This window comes from Panulirus ornatus, chromosome 30, assembly GCF_036320965.1.
Source record: "Panulirus ornatus isolate Po-2019 chromosome 30, ASM3632096v1, whole genome shotgun sequence".
NCBI lineage: Eukaryota > Metazoa > Arthropoda > Malacostraca > Decapoda > Palinuridae > Panulirus > Panulirus ornatus.
In genome coordinates, this window is record NC_092253.1 from 26,797,072 (window position 1) to 26,813,250 (window position 16,179).

General features: G+C 41.2%; 1 protein-coding gene across 1 annotated transcript in view; it reads right to left on the reverse strand.

The window, feature by feature from the left end:
- Nucleotides 1-16,179, reverse strand: part of LOC139758521 (UDP-galactose translocator-like) — a 105,501-nt gene that overhangs the window by 48,299 nt on the left and 41,023 nt on the right. Inside the window, exon 2 of the mRNA XM_071680041.1 lies at nt 8,216-8,335. Coding sequence (XP_071536142.1) covers nt 8,216-8,264 — 49 coding nt within the window. The 5' untranslated portion in view covers nt 8,265-8,335. The remainder of the gene's footprint in view (nt 1-8,215; nt 8,336-16,179) is intronic.

Below are 16,179 nucleotides of genomic sequence, written 5' to 3' on the forward strand. Positions count from 1 at the left end.
ATGTGTATATATATGTATACGTTGAGATGTATAGGTTTGTATATTTGCGTGTGTGGACGTGTATGTATATACATAATGTATGTGGGTGGGTTGGGCCATTCTTTCGTCTGCTTCCTTGTGCTACCTCGCTAATGCAGGAGACAGCGACAGAGCAAAGTAATATTAATTGATAGGCATACAAGAGAGAGACTTTTGGATAATGTATTTCTAGTTTCTCAGCCACAAAAATTTTGCTTGGGTAAACCTCAAAATCTTTTTAATCACACTTGAAAGATAAGATTTCTTCTTTATTCATGTCCCATTGTTTGAAATTAGGGTTACTTGAATCTTTTTCTAATATTTATGAATATCTTTTTAATGAATGATATTTTGCTGTTTAATTTAGGCATTGCATGTGAATGCACTACCCTTAGCTGTTACTTTGATTCGTTACTTTTAGAAGCTTTTAAGCCTAAACTCATTCTGGGCTCAAACTGTAAAAAGGCATAAACAGTATTCTTGATACACCAATAGCTTAGCAAGTACTTTTTTGCCCCCACAAAGTGGGCAGAAGTAGTAGTAGGAGCATTAGACAGAAGTAATTAGGAAAATTAGGTAGGAGCATCTGCAAACACTGTGCTTGATATGCCCTCTGCCAGTGGCCTGTTAAAAGTGATGCACTAAAGGCTAAGAAGTGGCACTGGAATTCTTTGGTTATGGAGACTGTCGCCGTGGCTACCCCTATGAGGGGCTTCCAATTGGAACAGGTGTCAGAGATACAGAGAGACAGAATGTACTGAAAGGGGCAGTAGTGGGATGTCTGATCACTATCTTATGGAGGAAAAGGTGAAGATTTGTAGAGATTTTCAAAAAAGAGGAGACAATGATGGGAAAAGAGAGTAGTGTACAACAGTAAAACGTGAGAGCAAATGAAGCGATGAGAGTGGGTGTGGAATAGGATGTATTTAAGGAGGAAGTTACAGCACGTACAAGAGATGCATGTGGCATGAGAAAGGTGGGAGGTGTGCAGATTAAAAAAGGTAGTGAGTGGTGGGATGAAGAAGTAAAGTTGCTGGTGAAAGAGAAAAGAGAGGCATTTGAAGAGTAATTACAAAGGAGTGCAAATGATTGGGAGATGCATAAGAGAAAGAGGCAGGAGGTCAAGAGGAAGGTGCAGGGGTTGAAAAAGTGATCAAATGAGAGTTGGTGTGAGAGAGTATCATTAATCTTTAGGGTATTGATTGAGAGGGTGAAGGCATGTACAGAGCATCAGATTGGGGAAGAGCAGTGTGGTTTCAGAAGTGGTAGTGGATGTGTGGATCAGGTGTTTGCTTTGAAGAATGTATGTGAGAAATACTTAGAAAAGCAAATGGATTTGTATGTAGCATTTATGGATCTGGAGAAGGCATATGATAGAGTTGATAGAGATGCTCTGTGGAAGGTATTAAGAATATATGGTGTGGGAGGCAAGTTGTTAGAAGCAGTGAAAAGTTTTTATCGAGGATGTAAGGCATGTGTACGTGTAGGAAGAGAGGAAAGTGATTGGTTCTCAGTGAATGTAGGTTTGCGGCAGGGGTGTGTGATGTCTCCATGGTTGTTTAATTTGTTTATGGATGGGGTTGTTAGGGAGGTAAATGCAAGAGTTTTGGAAAGAGGGGCAAGTATGAAGTCTGTTGGGGATGAGAGAGCTTGGGAAGTGAGTCAGTTGTTGTTCGCTGATGATACAGCGCTGGTGGCTGATTCATGTGAGAAACTGCAGAAGCTGGTGACTGAGTTTGGTAAAGTGTGTGGAAGAAGAAAGTTAAGAGTAAATGTGAATAAGAGCAAGGTTATTAGGTACAGTAGGGTTGAGGGTCAAGTCAATTGGGAGGTGAGTTTGAATGGAGAAAAACTGGAGGAAGTGAAGTGTTTTAGATATCTGGGAGTGGATCTGGCAGCGGATGGAACCATGGAAGCGGAAGTGGATCATAGGGTGGGGGAGGGGGCGAAAATTCTGGGGGCCTTGAAGAATGTGTGGAAGTCGAGAACATTATCTCGGAAAGCAAAAATGGGTATGTTTGAAGGAATAGTGGTTCCAACAATGTTGTATGGTTGCGAGGCGTGGGCTATGGATAGAGTTGTGCGCAGGAGGATGGATGTGCTGGAAATGAGATGTTTGAGGACAATGTGTGGTGTGAGGTGGTTTGATCGAGTGAGTAACGTAAGGGTAAGAGAGATGTGTGGAAATAAAAAGAGCGTGGTTGAGAGAGCAGAAGAGGGTGTTTTGAAGTGGTTTGGGCACATGGAGAGGATGAGTGAGGAAAGATTGACCAAGAGGATATATGTGTCGGAGGTGGAGGGAACAAGGAGAAGAGGGAGACCAAATTGGAGGTGGAAAGATGGAGTGAAAAAGATTTTGTGTGATCGGGGCCTGAACATGCAGGAGGGTGAAAGGAGGGCAAGGAATAGAGTGAACTGGAGCGATGTGGTATACCGGGGTTGACGTGCTGTCAGTGGATTGAATCAAGGCATGTGAAGCGTCTGGGGTAAACCATGGAAAGCTGTGTAGGTATGTATATTTGCGTGTGTGGACGTATGTATATACATGTGTATGGGGGGGGGTTGGGCCATTTCTTTCGTCTGTTTCCTTGCGCTACCTCGCAAACGCGGGAGACAGCGACAAAGTATAATAATAATAATATAAAAAAAAAGATGTTTTGGATGGAGGCAAAGAATGTGTGAAAGAAAAGAGAATAATTGGGAACACTGATGAAGGAAGCAAAAGGAAAAGTGATAACAGATAGTGATGGAGTGAGGAGGAGAATGAGTGAATATTTAGGATTGTTAAATGCGTTTGATGATAAAGTGGCACAAGTAGGGTGGTATGCAAAGTGAGTCAGGGAGAGTGGTTTGGTGAAAATAGAAGAGGCAGTGAAAGCCTTGCAGGTGAAATCCAGCAAGGTGGTAGGATTGGATGGTATTGCAGCTGAATTTATTAAGAAAGGGAATGACTTTGTTACTGATTGGTTAGAAAGTATACTCAATGTATGTATAAATCATGGTGAAGTGCCTGAGGACTGGAGGAAAGTATGTATAGTACCACAGTATAAAGGCAAAGGGGATAATCGTGAGTGTTCAAACTACAGAGGCAAAAGTTTGTTGAGTTTACTTGGAAAATTATATGGCAGGGTATTGATTGAGAGGGTGGAAGCATGTAAAGAGCATCAGATTGGGGAGGAGCAGTGTGGTTTCTGATGTGGTTGAGGATGTGTGGATCAGGTGTTTACTTTGAAGAATGTGTATGAGAAATAACTAGAAAACAGATGGATTTGTATGCAGCATTAATGGATCTGAAGCAGGCATATGATAGGGTTGATAGAGATGCTTTGTGGAAGGTCTTAAGAATATATGGCATGCAAAGTAAGCTACTTGAAGCAGTGAGAACTTTCCATCAAAGGCGTAAGGCGAGTGTATGAGTAGGAAGAGAGGAGAGTGACTGGTTCCCAGTATCAATGGCAAGCAACAACTGACTCACTTTCCAGGCCCTCTTTTCCCCAACAGAATGCATGCATGCCCCTCTCTCCAAAACTCTTGCATTTATCGCCCTCACCAGCCCAGCCATAAACAAATTAAATAACCATGGTGACATCACATACCCCTGCCACAAACCAACCTTCACTGGGAACCAATCACTATCTTCTCTTACTACTTATACACATGCCTTAAATCCCTGATAAAATCTTCTCACTGTTTCTAGCAGTGTACATCCCACACCATATGTTCTTAAGACCTTCCACAAAGCATCTCTATCAACCCTATCATGTGCTACTCCAGATCGATAAACGTCACATACAAATCCATCTGTTTTCTAAGTATTCCTCACATATTTTCTTCAAAGTAATCAACTGATCCACACATCTTTCAATCAATACCCTCCTATATGAATTTCCTAGCATACTCAACAATTTTACCCCTATTATACCCGCAACTGCCACATGACTAATCTTCACATTTAAATTAACCATCAATAATATCTAGTCTCACACATCAAAACTGCTAACACACTCACTCAGCTACTCCCATGATCGTTCTTTGCATGGGCAGGTGCATAAGCACCAATAAATACTCATCTCTTGCCAACCACTTTCATTTTACCCACATCAATCTAGAATATAATTCCTTACACTGCATCAAATACTTCCACACCTGCTTCAGGAGTAGTGCAACTCCTTCCTTAGCTTTCTTCAGTCAGAGCCAGAGCATCCAGATTTCTTTCCTCAAACATACTACCTATCTCTACTCTCTTCTCATCTTGATACATCCACACACATCCAAACATCCCAGTCTGAGCCTTCAAGGAGGATGAAAACTCCCCACCTGGTTCCTTCTGTTTCCTTCTTAAGAAACTGAAATACAAGAGAAGGAGTGTTTCCAGCCCTGACCCCACATTACTACTACCCCCTTTAATCACCTTGTATGACATGCAGGGAATACAGAGGTAGAATTCTTTATCCCTTACCTCAGGAATAAGAATTTCTATGTTTTTCAATATGTGCCAAAAAGTGGCAGTTGTTGCCTGTATTTTCTAACAAAAAAAAGTGTGCTAAGGTGGAGAATCTGACACAATGTAACAAAAGTGTTATGCTGTGGTGATACCTAGAAATGCAATTTGTTGCCCAAGTTTTCTCTCTGAAAAGAAGCAAACTTTCAACTGAGAAACTTAAAAAAAATTAGCTATTTTCACTACAAACTGATTGCTTACCATCAACTACTCTAATAATAGGGTTGTAACATTATGCTTGATATCAGTATATCATTTTCCGAAGTAAATCAATTAATGCCTTATTTTTGTTTTAAGCTGCCCATATCTTTTTTTTTTTTTTATTGTTTTTATACTTTGTCGCTGTCTCCCGCGTTTGCGAGGTAGCGCAAGGAAACAGACGAAAGAAATGGCCCAACCCACCCCCATACACATGTATATACATACATCCACACACGCAAATATACATACCTACACAGCTTTCCATGGTTTACCCCAGACGCTTCACATGCCTTGATTCAATCCACTGACAGCAGGTCAACCCCGGTATACCACATCGCTCCAATTCACTCTATTCCTTGCCCTCCTTTCACCCTCCTGCATGTTCAGGCCCCGATCACACAAAATCTTTTTCACTCCATCTTTCCACCTCCAATTTGGTCTCCCTCTTCTCCTTGCTCCCTCCACCTCCGACACATATATCCTCTTGGTCAATCTTTCCTCACTCATCCTCTCCATGTGCCCAAACCACTTCAAAACACCCTCTTCTGCTCTCTCAACCACGCTCTTTTTATTTCCACACATCTCTCTTACCCTTACGTTACTCACTCGATCAAACCACCTCACACCACACATTGTCCTCAAACATCTCATTTCCAGCACATCCATCCTCCTGCGCACAACTCTATCCATAGCCCACGCCTCGCAACCATACAACATTGTTGGAACCACTATTCCTTCAAACATACCCATTTTTGCTTTCCGAGATAATGTTCTCGACTTCCACACATTCTTCAAGGCCCCCAGAATTTTCGCCCCCTCCCCCACCCTATGATCCACTTCCGCTTCCATGGTTCCATCCGCTGCCAGATCCACTCCCAGATATCTAAAACACTTCACTTCCTCCAGTTTTTCTCCATTCAAACTCACCTCCCAATTGACTTGACCCTCAACCCTACTGTACCTAATAACCTTGCTCTTATTCACATTTACTCTTAACTTTCTTCTTCCACACACTTTACCAAACTCAGTCACCAGCTTCTGCAGTTTCTCACATGAATCAGCCACCAGCGCTGTATCATCAGCGAACAACAACTGACTCACTTCCCAAGCTCTCTCATCCCCAACAGACTTCATACTTGCCCCTCTTTCCAAAACTCTTGCATTTACCTCCCTAACAACCCCATCCATAAACAAATTAAACAACCATGGAGACATCACACACCCCTGCCGCAAACCTACATTCACTGAGAACCAATCACTTTCCTCTCTTCCTACACGTACACATGCCTTACATCCTCGATAAAAACTTTTCACTGCTTCTAACAACTTTCCTCCCACACCATATATTCTTAATACCTTCCACAGAGCATCTCTATCAACTCTATCATATGCCTTCTCCAGATCCATAAATGCTACATACAAATCCATTTGCTTTTCTAAGTATTTCTCACATACATTCTTCAAAGCAAACACCTGATCCACACATCCTCTACCACTTCTGAAACCACACTGCTCTTCCCCAATCTGATGCTCTGTACATGCCTTCACCCTCTCAATCAATACCCTCCCATATAATCTACCAGGAATACTCAACAAACTTATACCTCTGTAATTTGAGCACTCACTCTTATCCCCTTTGCCTTTGTACAATGGCACTATGCACGCATTCCGCCAATCCTCAGGCACCTCACCATGAGTCATACATACATTAAATAACCTTACCAACCAGTCAACAATACAGTCACCCCCTTTTTTAATAGATTCCACTGCAATACCATCCAAACCTGCTGCCTTGCCGGCTTTCATCTTCCGCAAAGCTTTCACTACCTCTTCTCTGTTTACCAAATCATTTTCCCTAACCCTCTCACTTTGCACACCACCTCGACCAAAACACCCTATATCTGCCACTCTATCATCAAACACATTCAACAAACCTTCAAAATGCTCACTCCATCTCCTTCTCACATCACCACTATCTTAGGTGCCAAAATATCTGGTCTCTACTCATGAAAACATCATACTTTGAGGATAAAATTGTTTTAATCCTCCCTCTGAGTAAGCGCTCTTATCAATGCCTTTTTTGTTGTTTGTTTGTTTTATGCTGCCTATACCTTAAGTGCCAAAATATCTGGTCTCTACTCATGAAAATATCATACTTTGGGGGTAAAATTGTGTTTAAACCCTCCCTCTAAGTAATCGCTCTTTTATTGGCTGATAGGACTCTGTAGGTGAGACGTAATATTCTGTGGCAGATATCTTTAGAGATAAAAATTTGGTTGATAGGACTCTGTAGGTGAGACATAACATTCTGTGGCAGATACTTTTTTAGAGATAAAAATTTGGTTATCTTTACAATCCTAATCAGATTAGCTAAATTTCCACTGTGGCACAGAGGTATGGCCCAGTCCTCAACTCCAGAAGACACATGTAATCAAACAGCTGAGTAATAATGAAAAGCTCTTACTCCCTACAGTATCCTCAATGTGAGATGTACTTCCTTGTCATATTCTCAACAAAGCTAAACTTTATCAACCTACAGGTTGTCAACTCAGATGTGAATGGCAATGATAATTGTTCATTTAAGTTAACCTTATTGTCTAACCATAATCAGAAGAGTTCAGTAATTTAGAAAACTTTCAACCTTCCCAGATAACAACGTGCATGAAAATCTTAACCTAAAGATTCAGACAGCATTAAACAGCAGAGTAATTGATGGAGATCTCTCAAAACCACAGCTTCATCCTCCTGCTACTATTCCACATTACTTTCAATTCTTTTACATGTCATCTAAATTATATGTCATTCCCTTCATAGCATCAACATTTCTCATTCCATCCTTCTATCTTCCTACTATCTTACTTTCACAGCCTCAATCTGTTTAAACTATTTCAAGATCTTGCACCCTAGTATTCATTTTCATTATATGGTGATTATTCACAAATGTAAATTACATTATAGTGTAACACTTTTCTAGCAACTGTCCAAAATTGAAAATTTAAGTTTCATCATTCAACTAAAAGTTCCCCTCTTTTATCAAAGCCTTCACCATTACAAAACACTGTACCAAAGAATTAAAAAAATAAAAGGTTTTCATTTTAACCTTATCAAAATGCTGACATTCTAACTTCCCTTTCCCAAACACTACTGAGTTTAATTTTTCTAAAGTTCTGTGATTTACTGGGACATTTAGAGGTATATCATTTGTGCAACATAAGCTTGCATGTCAATCCTCTTGAATTGTATGATAAGGAACACAATAAGTTGTTTCAATTTCCATATGTAAGACAACTCAAAATAACAGCAAAAAAGGTGTATACAGCCACATTCACTGAATACCAAGCCAAGGAAAATCTAAACATCCCTTAAATAACAGATAAAGGACAAACACAGTATTACCACATGAAATACCAAGCCAAGGCATATCTTAACATCCCTTAAAAAACTGATGAAGGACGAACATAGAGTATTACCAAGGGAAAACTAGAAAAAACTTACCAGATGATGCAATAAACATATCTCCAGGCCGAGTGCGACCATAACGCATGCTGAGTGCCACTGCAGCATTCTGCACTGTTAAAGTCACCAAACTCACATATTTCAGAGCACTGCCTTGTACTGGAAGGGTGAGAAGGTAAATAGATTAATCAAAGGTTCATAAACACACATAAACAAACAAGACAAAATTAAAAAAAGTTGAGGACTATGGATCTGTCTAACATGGAAAATGGTAGAAAAAAGGGTGACCTGATTACTGCCTTCAAGGTTCTAATTAAGAAGGATAACATCAAGAGTGAACGGATCTTCATAAGATGCAATGCTAGAGTAATCAGAAGTCAAGACAAAAAGTTAGCCAAGATGCCTTATATAAAGGGTATGAAGAAATACTGGGCTGGTTCAGAGTAAGAATGGTGAAGGTAACTGAATAAGCAATGAAACTGAATACTAGCAGTATAACAAAAGTTTAAAAGGCTATTTGACAGTAATAGAGTTTCAGAGATGGTGTCCCAAGAGTGAAGAACTCTCTCTGCATATGGTATACATAGATAAGTGATGAATTGAGGAGGAGATTGACTGCTGAAGGACTGTTAAATGTGTTTGATGACATGGTGGCAGATGCATAGTGTTTGGTTCGGGGTGGTATGTAAAGTGAGAAAGTCACAGAGAATGATTTAGTGAAGATAGAAGAGATAGTGAAAGCCTTGCAAAGGATGAAATGAGGCAAGTCAACTAAAGTGAATGGTACTGATGATTTTATCAAGAAAGTGGGTGACTGTTGTTGATTGGTTATTTAAGATTTTCAATGTATGTATGGATCATTGTAAGGTACCTGAGGATTGACAGAACACATGTACAGTGCCACTGTATATAGGTAGAGAGAATAAAGAAGAGTGTTCAAACTACAGAGGTAAAAGTCTGTTGAGTGGACTTGGTAAGTTGTATGGGAGGGTAGTGACTGAGAGAGTAAAGGCATGTACAGAGCATTAGACGAGGGAGGAGCAGTGTGGTTTCAAATGTGGTAGAAGATTGTGGATCAGATGTTTGCATTGAAGAATGTGTGTGAGAAATACATAGAGAAATAGATGGATTTGTAAGTAACATTTATGGATCTGGAGAAAGCATATGATAGGGTTAACAGAGATGCCTTGTGAAAAATCAAGAATATACAGTACAGGAGGAAAGCTACTAGAAGCAGTGAGAAGTTTTTATCAAGTATGGGTAAGAAGAGAGGAGAGTGAACAGTTCCAAATAAAGATTGGTCTGCAGAGGGGTGTGTGACATCACCACTGTTGTTTAATTTGCTTGTGGTGGGGTGGTGAATGAGGTATACGTAAAATTCTTTGAGAGGGTGGTGAGTATGCAGTCTGTAGGAGATGAGAGGGCCTGGGAAGTGAGTCATTTGTTGTTTGCTGATGATACAGCACTTGTGGCAGATTCAAGTAGACAACTGCACAAGTTGGTGACTGAGCCTGGAACATTGTAGGAAAGAAGGAAGTCGAGAGTAAATGTACATAAAGGGAACGTTATTAGGGTTAGCAGAGTTGAGGGACAAGTTGGATGAGGTGTGAGTCTAAATGGAGAAAAATTGGAGGAAGTGAAGTGTTTTAGATACCCGAGAGTAGAAATACCAGTGAATGGAAACATGGAAGTGGAAGTTAGTCGGTAGGGTGAGGGAGTGAAGGTTCAGGGAGCACTAACAAATGTGCAAAAACAGGCATGTTTATTATTATCATATGAATGCAAGGAATGGGGTATAGATAAAATTGTGGAAAGGAGAATGATGTGCTGAAAATGAGACATTTGAGGACAATATATGGTGTGAGGTGGTTTAATCAAGGAAGTAATGAAAGGGTAAGACACATGTGGTAATAAAAAGATTATGTGGAGAGAATGAGTGAAGAAAGGTTGACAGAAAAAATATTGGTTATAAATGGAGGGAACATGGAGAACAGGAAAACCAAATTGAAGATGGAAGAATGGAATGAAAAAGTTTGATTGAGCAGGGAATGACCATGCACGAAGGTGAAAGGTGTGCTTGGGATAAGAGTGAATTAGAGCAATATGTTATACAAGGGTCGACATACAGCCAATAGACTAAACCAAGGCATGTGAAGCATCTGGGGTAAACCACGGAAAAGTCTGTGGGGATTGTTTGTGAGTGGGGAGCTGTAATTTTGGTGCACTATACATGAGTTAGAAAATGGATATGACTGGAGCAGCCTTTCTTTGTCCGTTACTGGTGCTACCTCACTAATGAAGGAAACAGCAATCAAGTATAAAAAAAAGAACCACATACTGTTTTTTCTTATCTATTTTACTTGATCATCGTTTCCTGCATCAGCAATGTGGCACCAAGAAACAGATGAAAAGCAACCCATTCACTCACATAAATATATATATAAACACCCATATACGTACATATAAATACACATACAAATACATGTCAACATATACATCTATACATACATATACATACACTGATCTATATATTATTCATTTTTTTCATCATACTTTGTCGCTGTCTCCCGCGTTAGTGAGGCAGCGAAAGGAAACAGATGAAAGAATGGCACAACCCACCCACATACACATGTATATACATACACGTCCACACACACAAATATACATACCTATACATCTTAACATATACATATATATACACACACAGACATATACATATATACATATTTCATAGTCTGCACTTATTCATTCCCGTCGCCACCCCGCCACACATGAAATGAAAACCCCCTCCCCCCGCATGTGTGTGAGGTAGCGCTAGGAAAAGACAAGAAAGGCCACACTCATTCACACTCAGTCTCTAGCTGTCATGTATAATGCATCGAAACCACAGCTCCCTTTCCACATCCAGGACCCACAGAACTTTCCATGGTTTACCCCAGACCCTTCACATGCCCTGGTTATATCCATTGACAGCATGTCGAACCCGGTATACCACATCCTTCCAATTCACTCTATTCCTTGCACACCTTTCACCCTCCTGCATGTTCAGGCTCCAATCACTCAAAATCTTTTTCACTCCATCTTTCCACCTCCAATTTGGTTTCCCACTTCTCCTAGTTCCCTCCACTTCTGACACATATATCCTCTTTGTAAATCTTTCCTTGCTCATTCTCTCCAGGTGACCAAACCATTTCAGAACATGCTCTTCTGCTCTCTCAACCACACTCTTTTTACCCTTTCATTACTTACTCGATCAAACCACCTCACACCACATACTGTCCTCAAATATCTCATTTCCAGCACATCCACCCTCCTCCGCATAACTCTATCTATAGCCCATGCCTCGCAACCATATATCATTGTTGGAACCACTATTCCTTCAAACATACCCATTTTTGCTTTCTAAGATAACGTTCTCGACTTCCATTCTTCAACGCTCCCAGAACTCTCACCCCCCTCCCACACCCTATTATTCACTTCTGCTTCTATTACCTCCCAGCTGTACCTAATAACTTTGCTCTTATTCAATGGAGCTGTCAATGAATTGAAACAGGGAATGTGAAGTGTCTGGGTTAAACAATGGAAAGTTCTGTGGGGCTTGGATGTGGAAAGGGAGCTGTGGTTTCAGTGCATTATACATGACAGCTAGAGACTGAGTGTAAACGAATGTGGCCTTTGTTGTCTTTTCCTAGCACTACCTCGCGCACATGCAGGGGAGGGGGTTATTTCATTATGTGCCGGGTGGCGACAGGAATGAATAAGGGCAAACAGTTATGTACATGTGTATATATGTATATGTCTGTGTGTGTATATATATGTAAATGTTGAGATATATAGATACGTATATGTGCATGTATGGACGTGTATGTATATACATGTGTATGTGGGTCTGTTGGGCCATTCTTTCATCTGTTTCCTTGCGCTACCTCGCTAACGCGGGAGACAGCGACAAAGTATAATAAAAAATAACATATATGGGGATAGGGGAGAAAGAACACTTCCCACGCATTCCTCATGTGTCATAGAAGGCGACTAATGGGGACAGGAGCGGGGGGGCTGGAAACCCTCCCCTCCTTGTATCTTAACTTTCTAAAAGGGGAAACAGAAGAAGGAGTCACGCGGGGAGTGCTCATCCTCCTCGAAGGCTCAGATTGGGGTGTCTAAACGTGTGTGAATGTAACCAAAATGAGAAAAAAGGAGAGATAGGTTGTATGTTTGAGGAAAGGAACCTGCATGTTTTGGCTCTGAGTGAAACAAAGCTCAAGGGTTAAAGGAGAAGAGTGGTTTGGGAATGTCTTGGGAGTAGTCAGGGGTTAGTGAGAGGACAAGAGCAAGGGCAGGAGTAGCACTACTCCTGAAACACGAGTGGTAGGAGTATGTGATAGAGTGTAAGACAGTAAACACTCAATTGATATGGATAAAACTGGAAGTTGATGGAGAGAGATGGGTGATTATTGGTGCATATGCACCTGGGCATGAGAAGAAAGATCATGAGAGGCAAGTGTTTTGGGAGCAGCTGAAAGAGTGTGTTAGTGTTTTGATGCACAAGACCAGGTTATAGTGATGGGTGATTTGAATGCAAAGGTGAGTAATGTGGCAGTTAAGGGAATAACTGGTGTACATGGGGTGTTCAGTGTTGTAAATGGAAATGAAGAGCTTGTAAATTTATGTGCTGAAAAAGGATTGGTGATTGGGAATACTTGGTTTAAAAAGAGAGATATACATAAGTATACGTATGTAAGTAGGAAAGATGGCCAGAGAGCATTATTGGATTGCGTGTCAATTGATAGGCGTGCAAAAGAGAGGCTTTTGGAAGTTAATGTGTTGAGAAGTGCAACTGGAGGGATGTCTGATCATTATCTTGTGGAGGCGAATGTGAAGATCTGTAAAGTTTTTCAGAAAAGAAGAGAGAATGTTGGGGTGAAGAGAGTGGTGAGAGTAAGTGAGCTTGGGAAGGAGACGTGTGAGGAAGTACCAGAAGAGACTGAGTACAGAATGGAAAAAGGTGAGAACAAAGGAGGTAAGGGGAGTGAGGGAGGAATGTGATGTATTTAGGGAATCAGTGATGGATTGCACAAAAGATGCTTGTAGCATGAGAAGCGTGGGAGGTGGGCAGATTAGAAAGGATAGTGAGTGGTGGGATGAAGAAGTAAGATTATTAGTGAAAGAGAAGTGAGGCATTTGGACAATTTTTGCAGGAAAATAATGCAAATGAGTGGGAGATGTATAAAAGAAAGATGCAAGAGGTCAAGAGGAAGGTGCAAGAGGTGAAAAAGAGGGCAAATGAGAGTTGGGGTGAGAGAGTATCATTACATTTTAGGGAGAATACAAAGATGTTTTGGAAAGAGGTATATAAAGTGCTTAAGACTAGGGAACAAATCGGAACTTCAGTGAAGGGGGTTAATGGGGAGGTGATAACAAGTAGTGGTGATGTGAGATGGAGATGGAGTGAGTATTTTGAAGGTTTGTTGAATGTTTGATGATAGAGTGGCAGATATAGGGTGTTTTGGTCGAGGTGGTGTGCAAAGTGAGAGGGTTAGGGAAAATGATTTGGTAAACTGAGAAGAGGTAGTAAAAGCTTTGCGGAAGATGAAAGCCGACAAGGCAGTGGGTTTGGATGGTATTGCAGTAGAATTTATCAAAAAAGGGGGTGACTGTATTGTTGACTGGTTGGTAAGGTTATTTAATGTATGTATGTCTCATGGTGAGGTGCCTGAGGATTGGCGGAATGCTTGCATAGCGCCATTGTACAAAGGCAAAGGGGATAAAAGTGAGTGCTCAAATTACAGAGGTATAAGTTTGTTGAGTATTCCTGGGAAATTATATGGGAGGGTATTGATTGAGAGGGTGAAGGCATGTACAGAGCATCAGATAGGGGAAGAGCAGTGTGGTTTCAGAAGTGGTAGAGGATGTGTGGATCAGGTGTTTGCTTTGAAGAATGTATGTGAGAAATACTTAGAGAAACAAATGGATTTGTATGTAGCATTTATGGATCTGGAGAGGGCATATGATAGAGATGCTCGGTGGATGGTATTAAAAATATATGGTGTGGGAGGCAAGTTGTTAGAAGCAGTGAAAAGTTTTAATCGAGGATGTAAGGCATGTGTACGTGTTGGAAGAGAAGAAAGTGATTGGTTCTCAGTGGATGTAGGTTTGCGGCAGGGGTGTGTGATGTCTCCATGGTTGTTTAATTTGTTTATGGATGGGGTTGTTAGGGAGGTGAATAAAAGAGTTTTGGAAAGAGGGGCAAGTATGAAGTCTGTTGTGAATGAGAGAGCTTGGGAAGTGAGTTAGTTGTTGTTCGCTGATGATACAGCGCTGGTGGCTGATTCGTGTGAGAAACTGCAGAAGCTGGTGACTGAGTTTGGTAAAGTGTGTGAAAGAAGAATGCTGAGAGTAAATGTGAATAAGAGCAAGGTTATTAGGTACAGTAGGGTTGAGGGACAAGTCAACTGGGAGGTAAGTTTGAATGGAGAAAAACTGGAGGAAGTGAAGTGTTTTAGATACCTGGGGGTGGATTTGGCACCAGATGGAACCATGGAAGCAGAAGTGAATCATAGGGTGGGAGAGGGGACGAAAGTTCTGGGAGCCTTGAAGAATGTTTGGAAGTCGAGAACATTATCTCGGAAAGCAAAAATGGCCATGTTTGAAGGAATAGTGGTTCTAACAATGTTATATGGTTGTGGGGCATGGGCTATGGATAGAGTTGTGAGCAGGAGGGTGGATGTGCTGGAAATAAGATGTTTGAGGACAATATGTGGTGTGAGGTGGTTTGATCAAGTAAGTAATAATAGGGTAAGAGAGATGTGTGGTAATAAAAAGAGTGTGGTTGAGAGAGCAGAAGAGGGTGTTTTGAAATGGTTTGGTCACATGGAGAGAATGAGTGAGGAAAGATTGACCAAGAGAATATATGTGTCAGAGGTGAAGGGAACGAGAAGAAATGGGAGACCAAATTGGAGGTGGAAAGATGGAGTGAAAAAGATTTTGAGTGATCAGGGCCTCAACATGCAGGAGCGTGAAAAGCGTGCAAGGAATAGAGTGAATTGGAACAATGTGGTATACTGGGGTCGATGTGCTGTCAATGGATTGAAACAGGGAATGTGAAGCGTATGGGGTAAACCATGGAAAGTTCTTTGGGGACTGGATGTGGAAAGGGAGCTGTGGTTTCGGTGCATTATTACATGACAGCTAGAGACTGAGTGTGAACGAATGTGGCCTTTGTTGTCTTTTCCTAGCGCTACCTGGCACACATGAGGGGGGAGGGGGTTGTTATTTCATGTGTGGCGAGGTGGCGATGGGATTGAATAAAGGCAGACAGTATGAATTATGTACATGTGTATATATGTATATGCCTGTGTAAATATATGTATACGTTGAGATGTATAGGTATGTATATTTGCGTGTGTGGACGTGTATGTATATACATGTGTATGTGGGCGGGTTGGGCCATTCTTTCGTCTGTTTCTTTGCGCTACCTCGCTAACGCGGGAAACAGCGACAAAGCAAAATGAATAAATATAATATAGAGGATAGGGGAGAAAGAGTACCTCCCACGCATTCCTCACGTGTCGTAGAAGGCGACTAAAGGGGACGGGAGCGGGGGGGCAGAAACCCTCCCCTCCTTGTATTTTAACTTTCTAAAAGGGGAAACAGAAGAAGGAGTCACGCGAGGAGTGCTCATCCTCCTCGAAGGCTCAGATTGGGGTGTCTAAATGTGTGTGAATGTAACCAAGATGAGAAAAAAGGAGAGATAGGTAGTATGTTTGAGGAAAGGAACCTGGATGTTTTGGCTCTGAGTGAAACGAAGCTCAAGGGTAAAGGGGAAGAGTGGTTTGGGAATGTCTTGGGAGTAAAGTCAGGGGTTAGTGAGAGGACAAGAGCAAGGGAATGAGTAGCACTACTCCTGAATCAGTTGTGGGAGTATGTGATAGAGTGAAAGAAAGTAAATTCTAGATTGATATGGGTAAAACTGAAAGTTGATGGAGAGAGATGGGTGATAATTG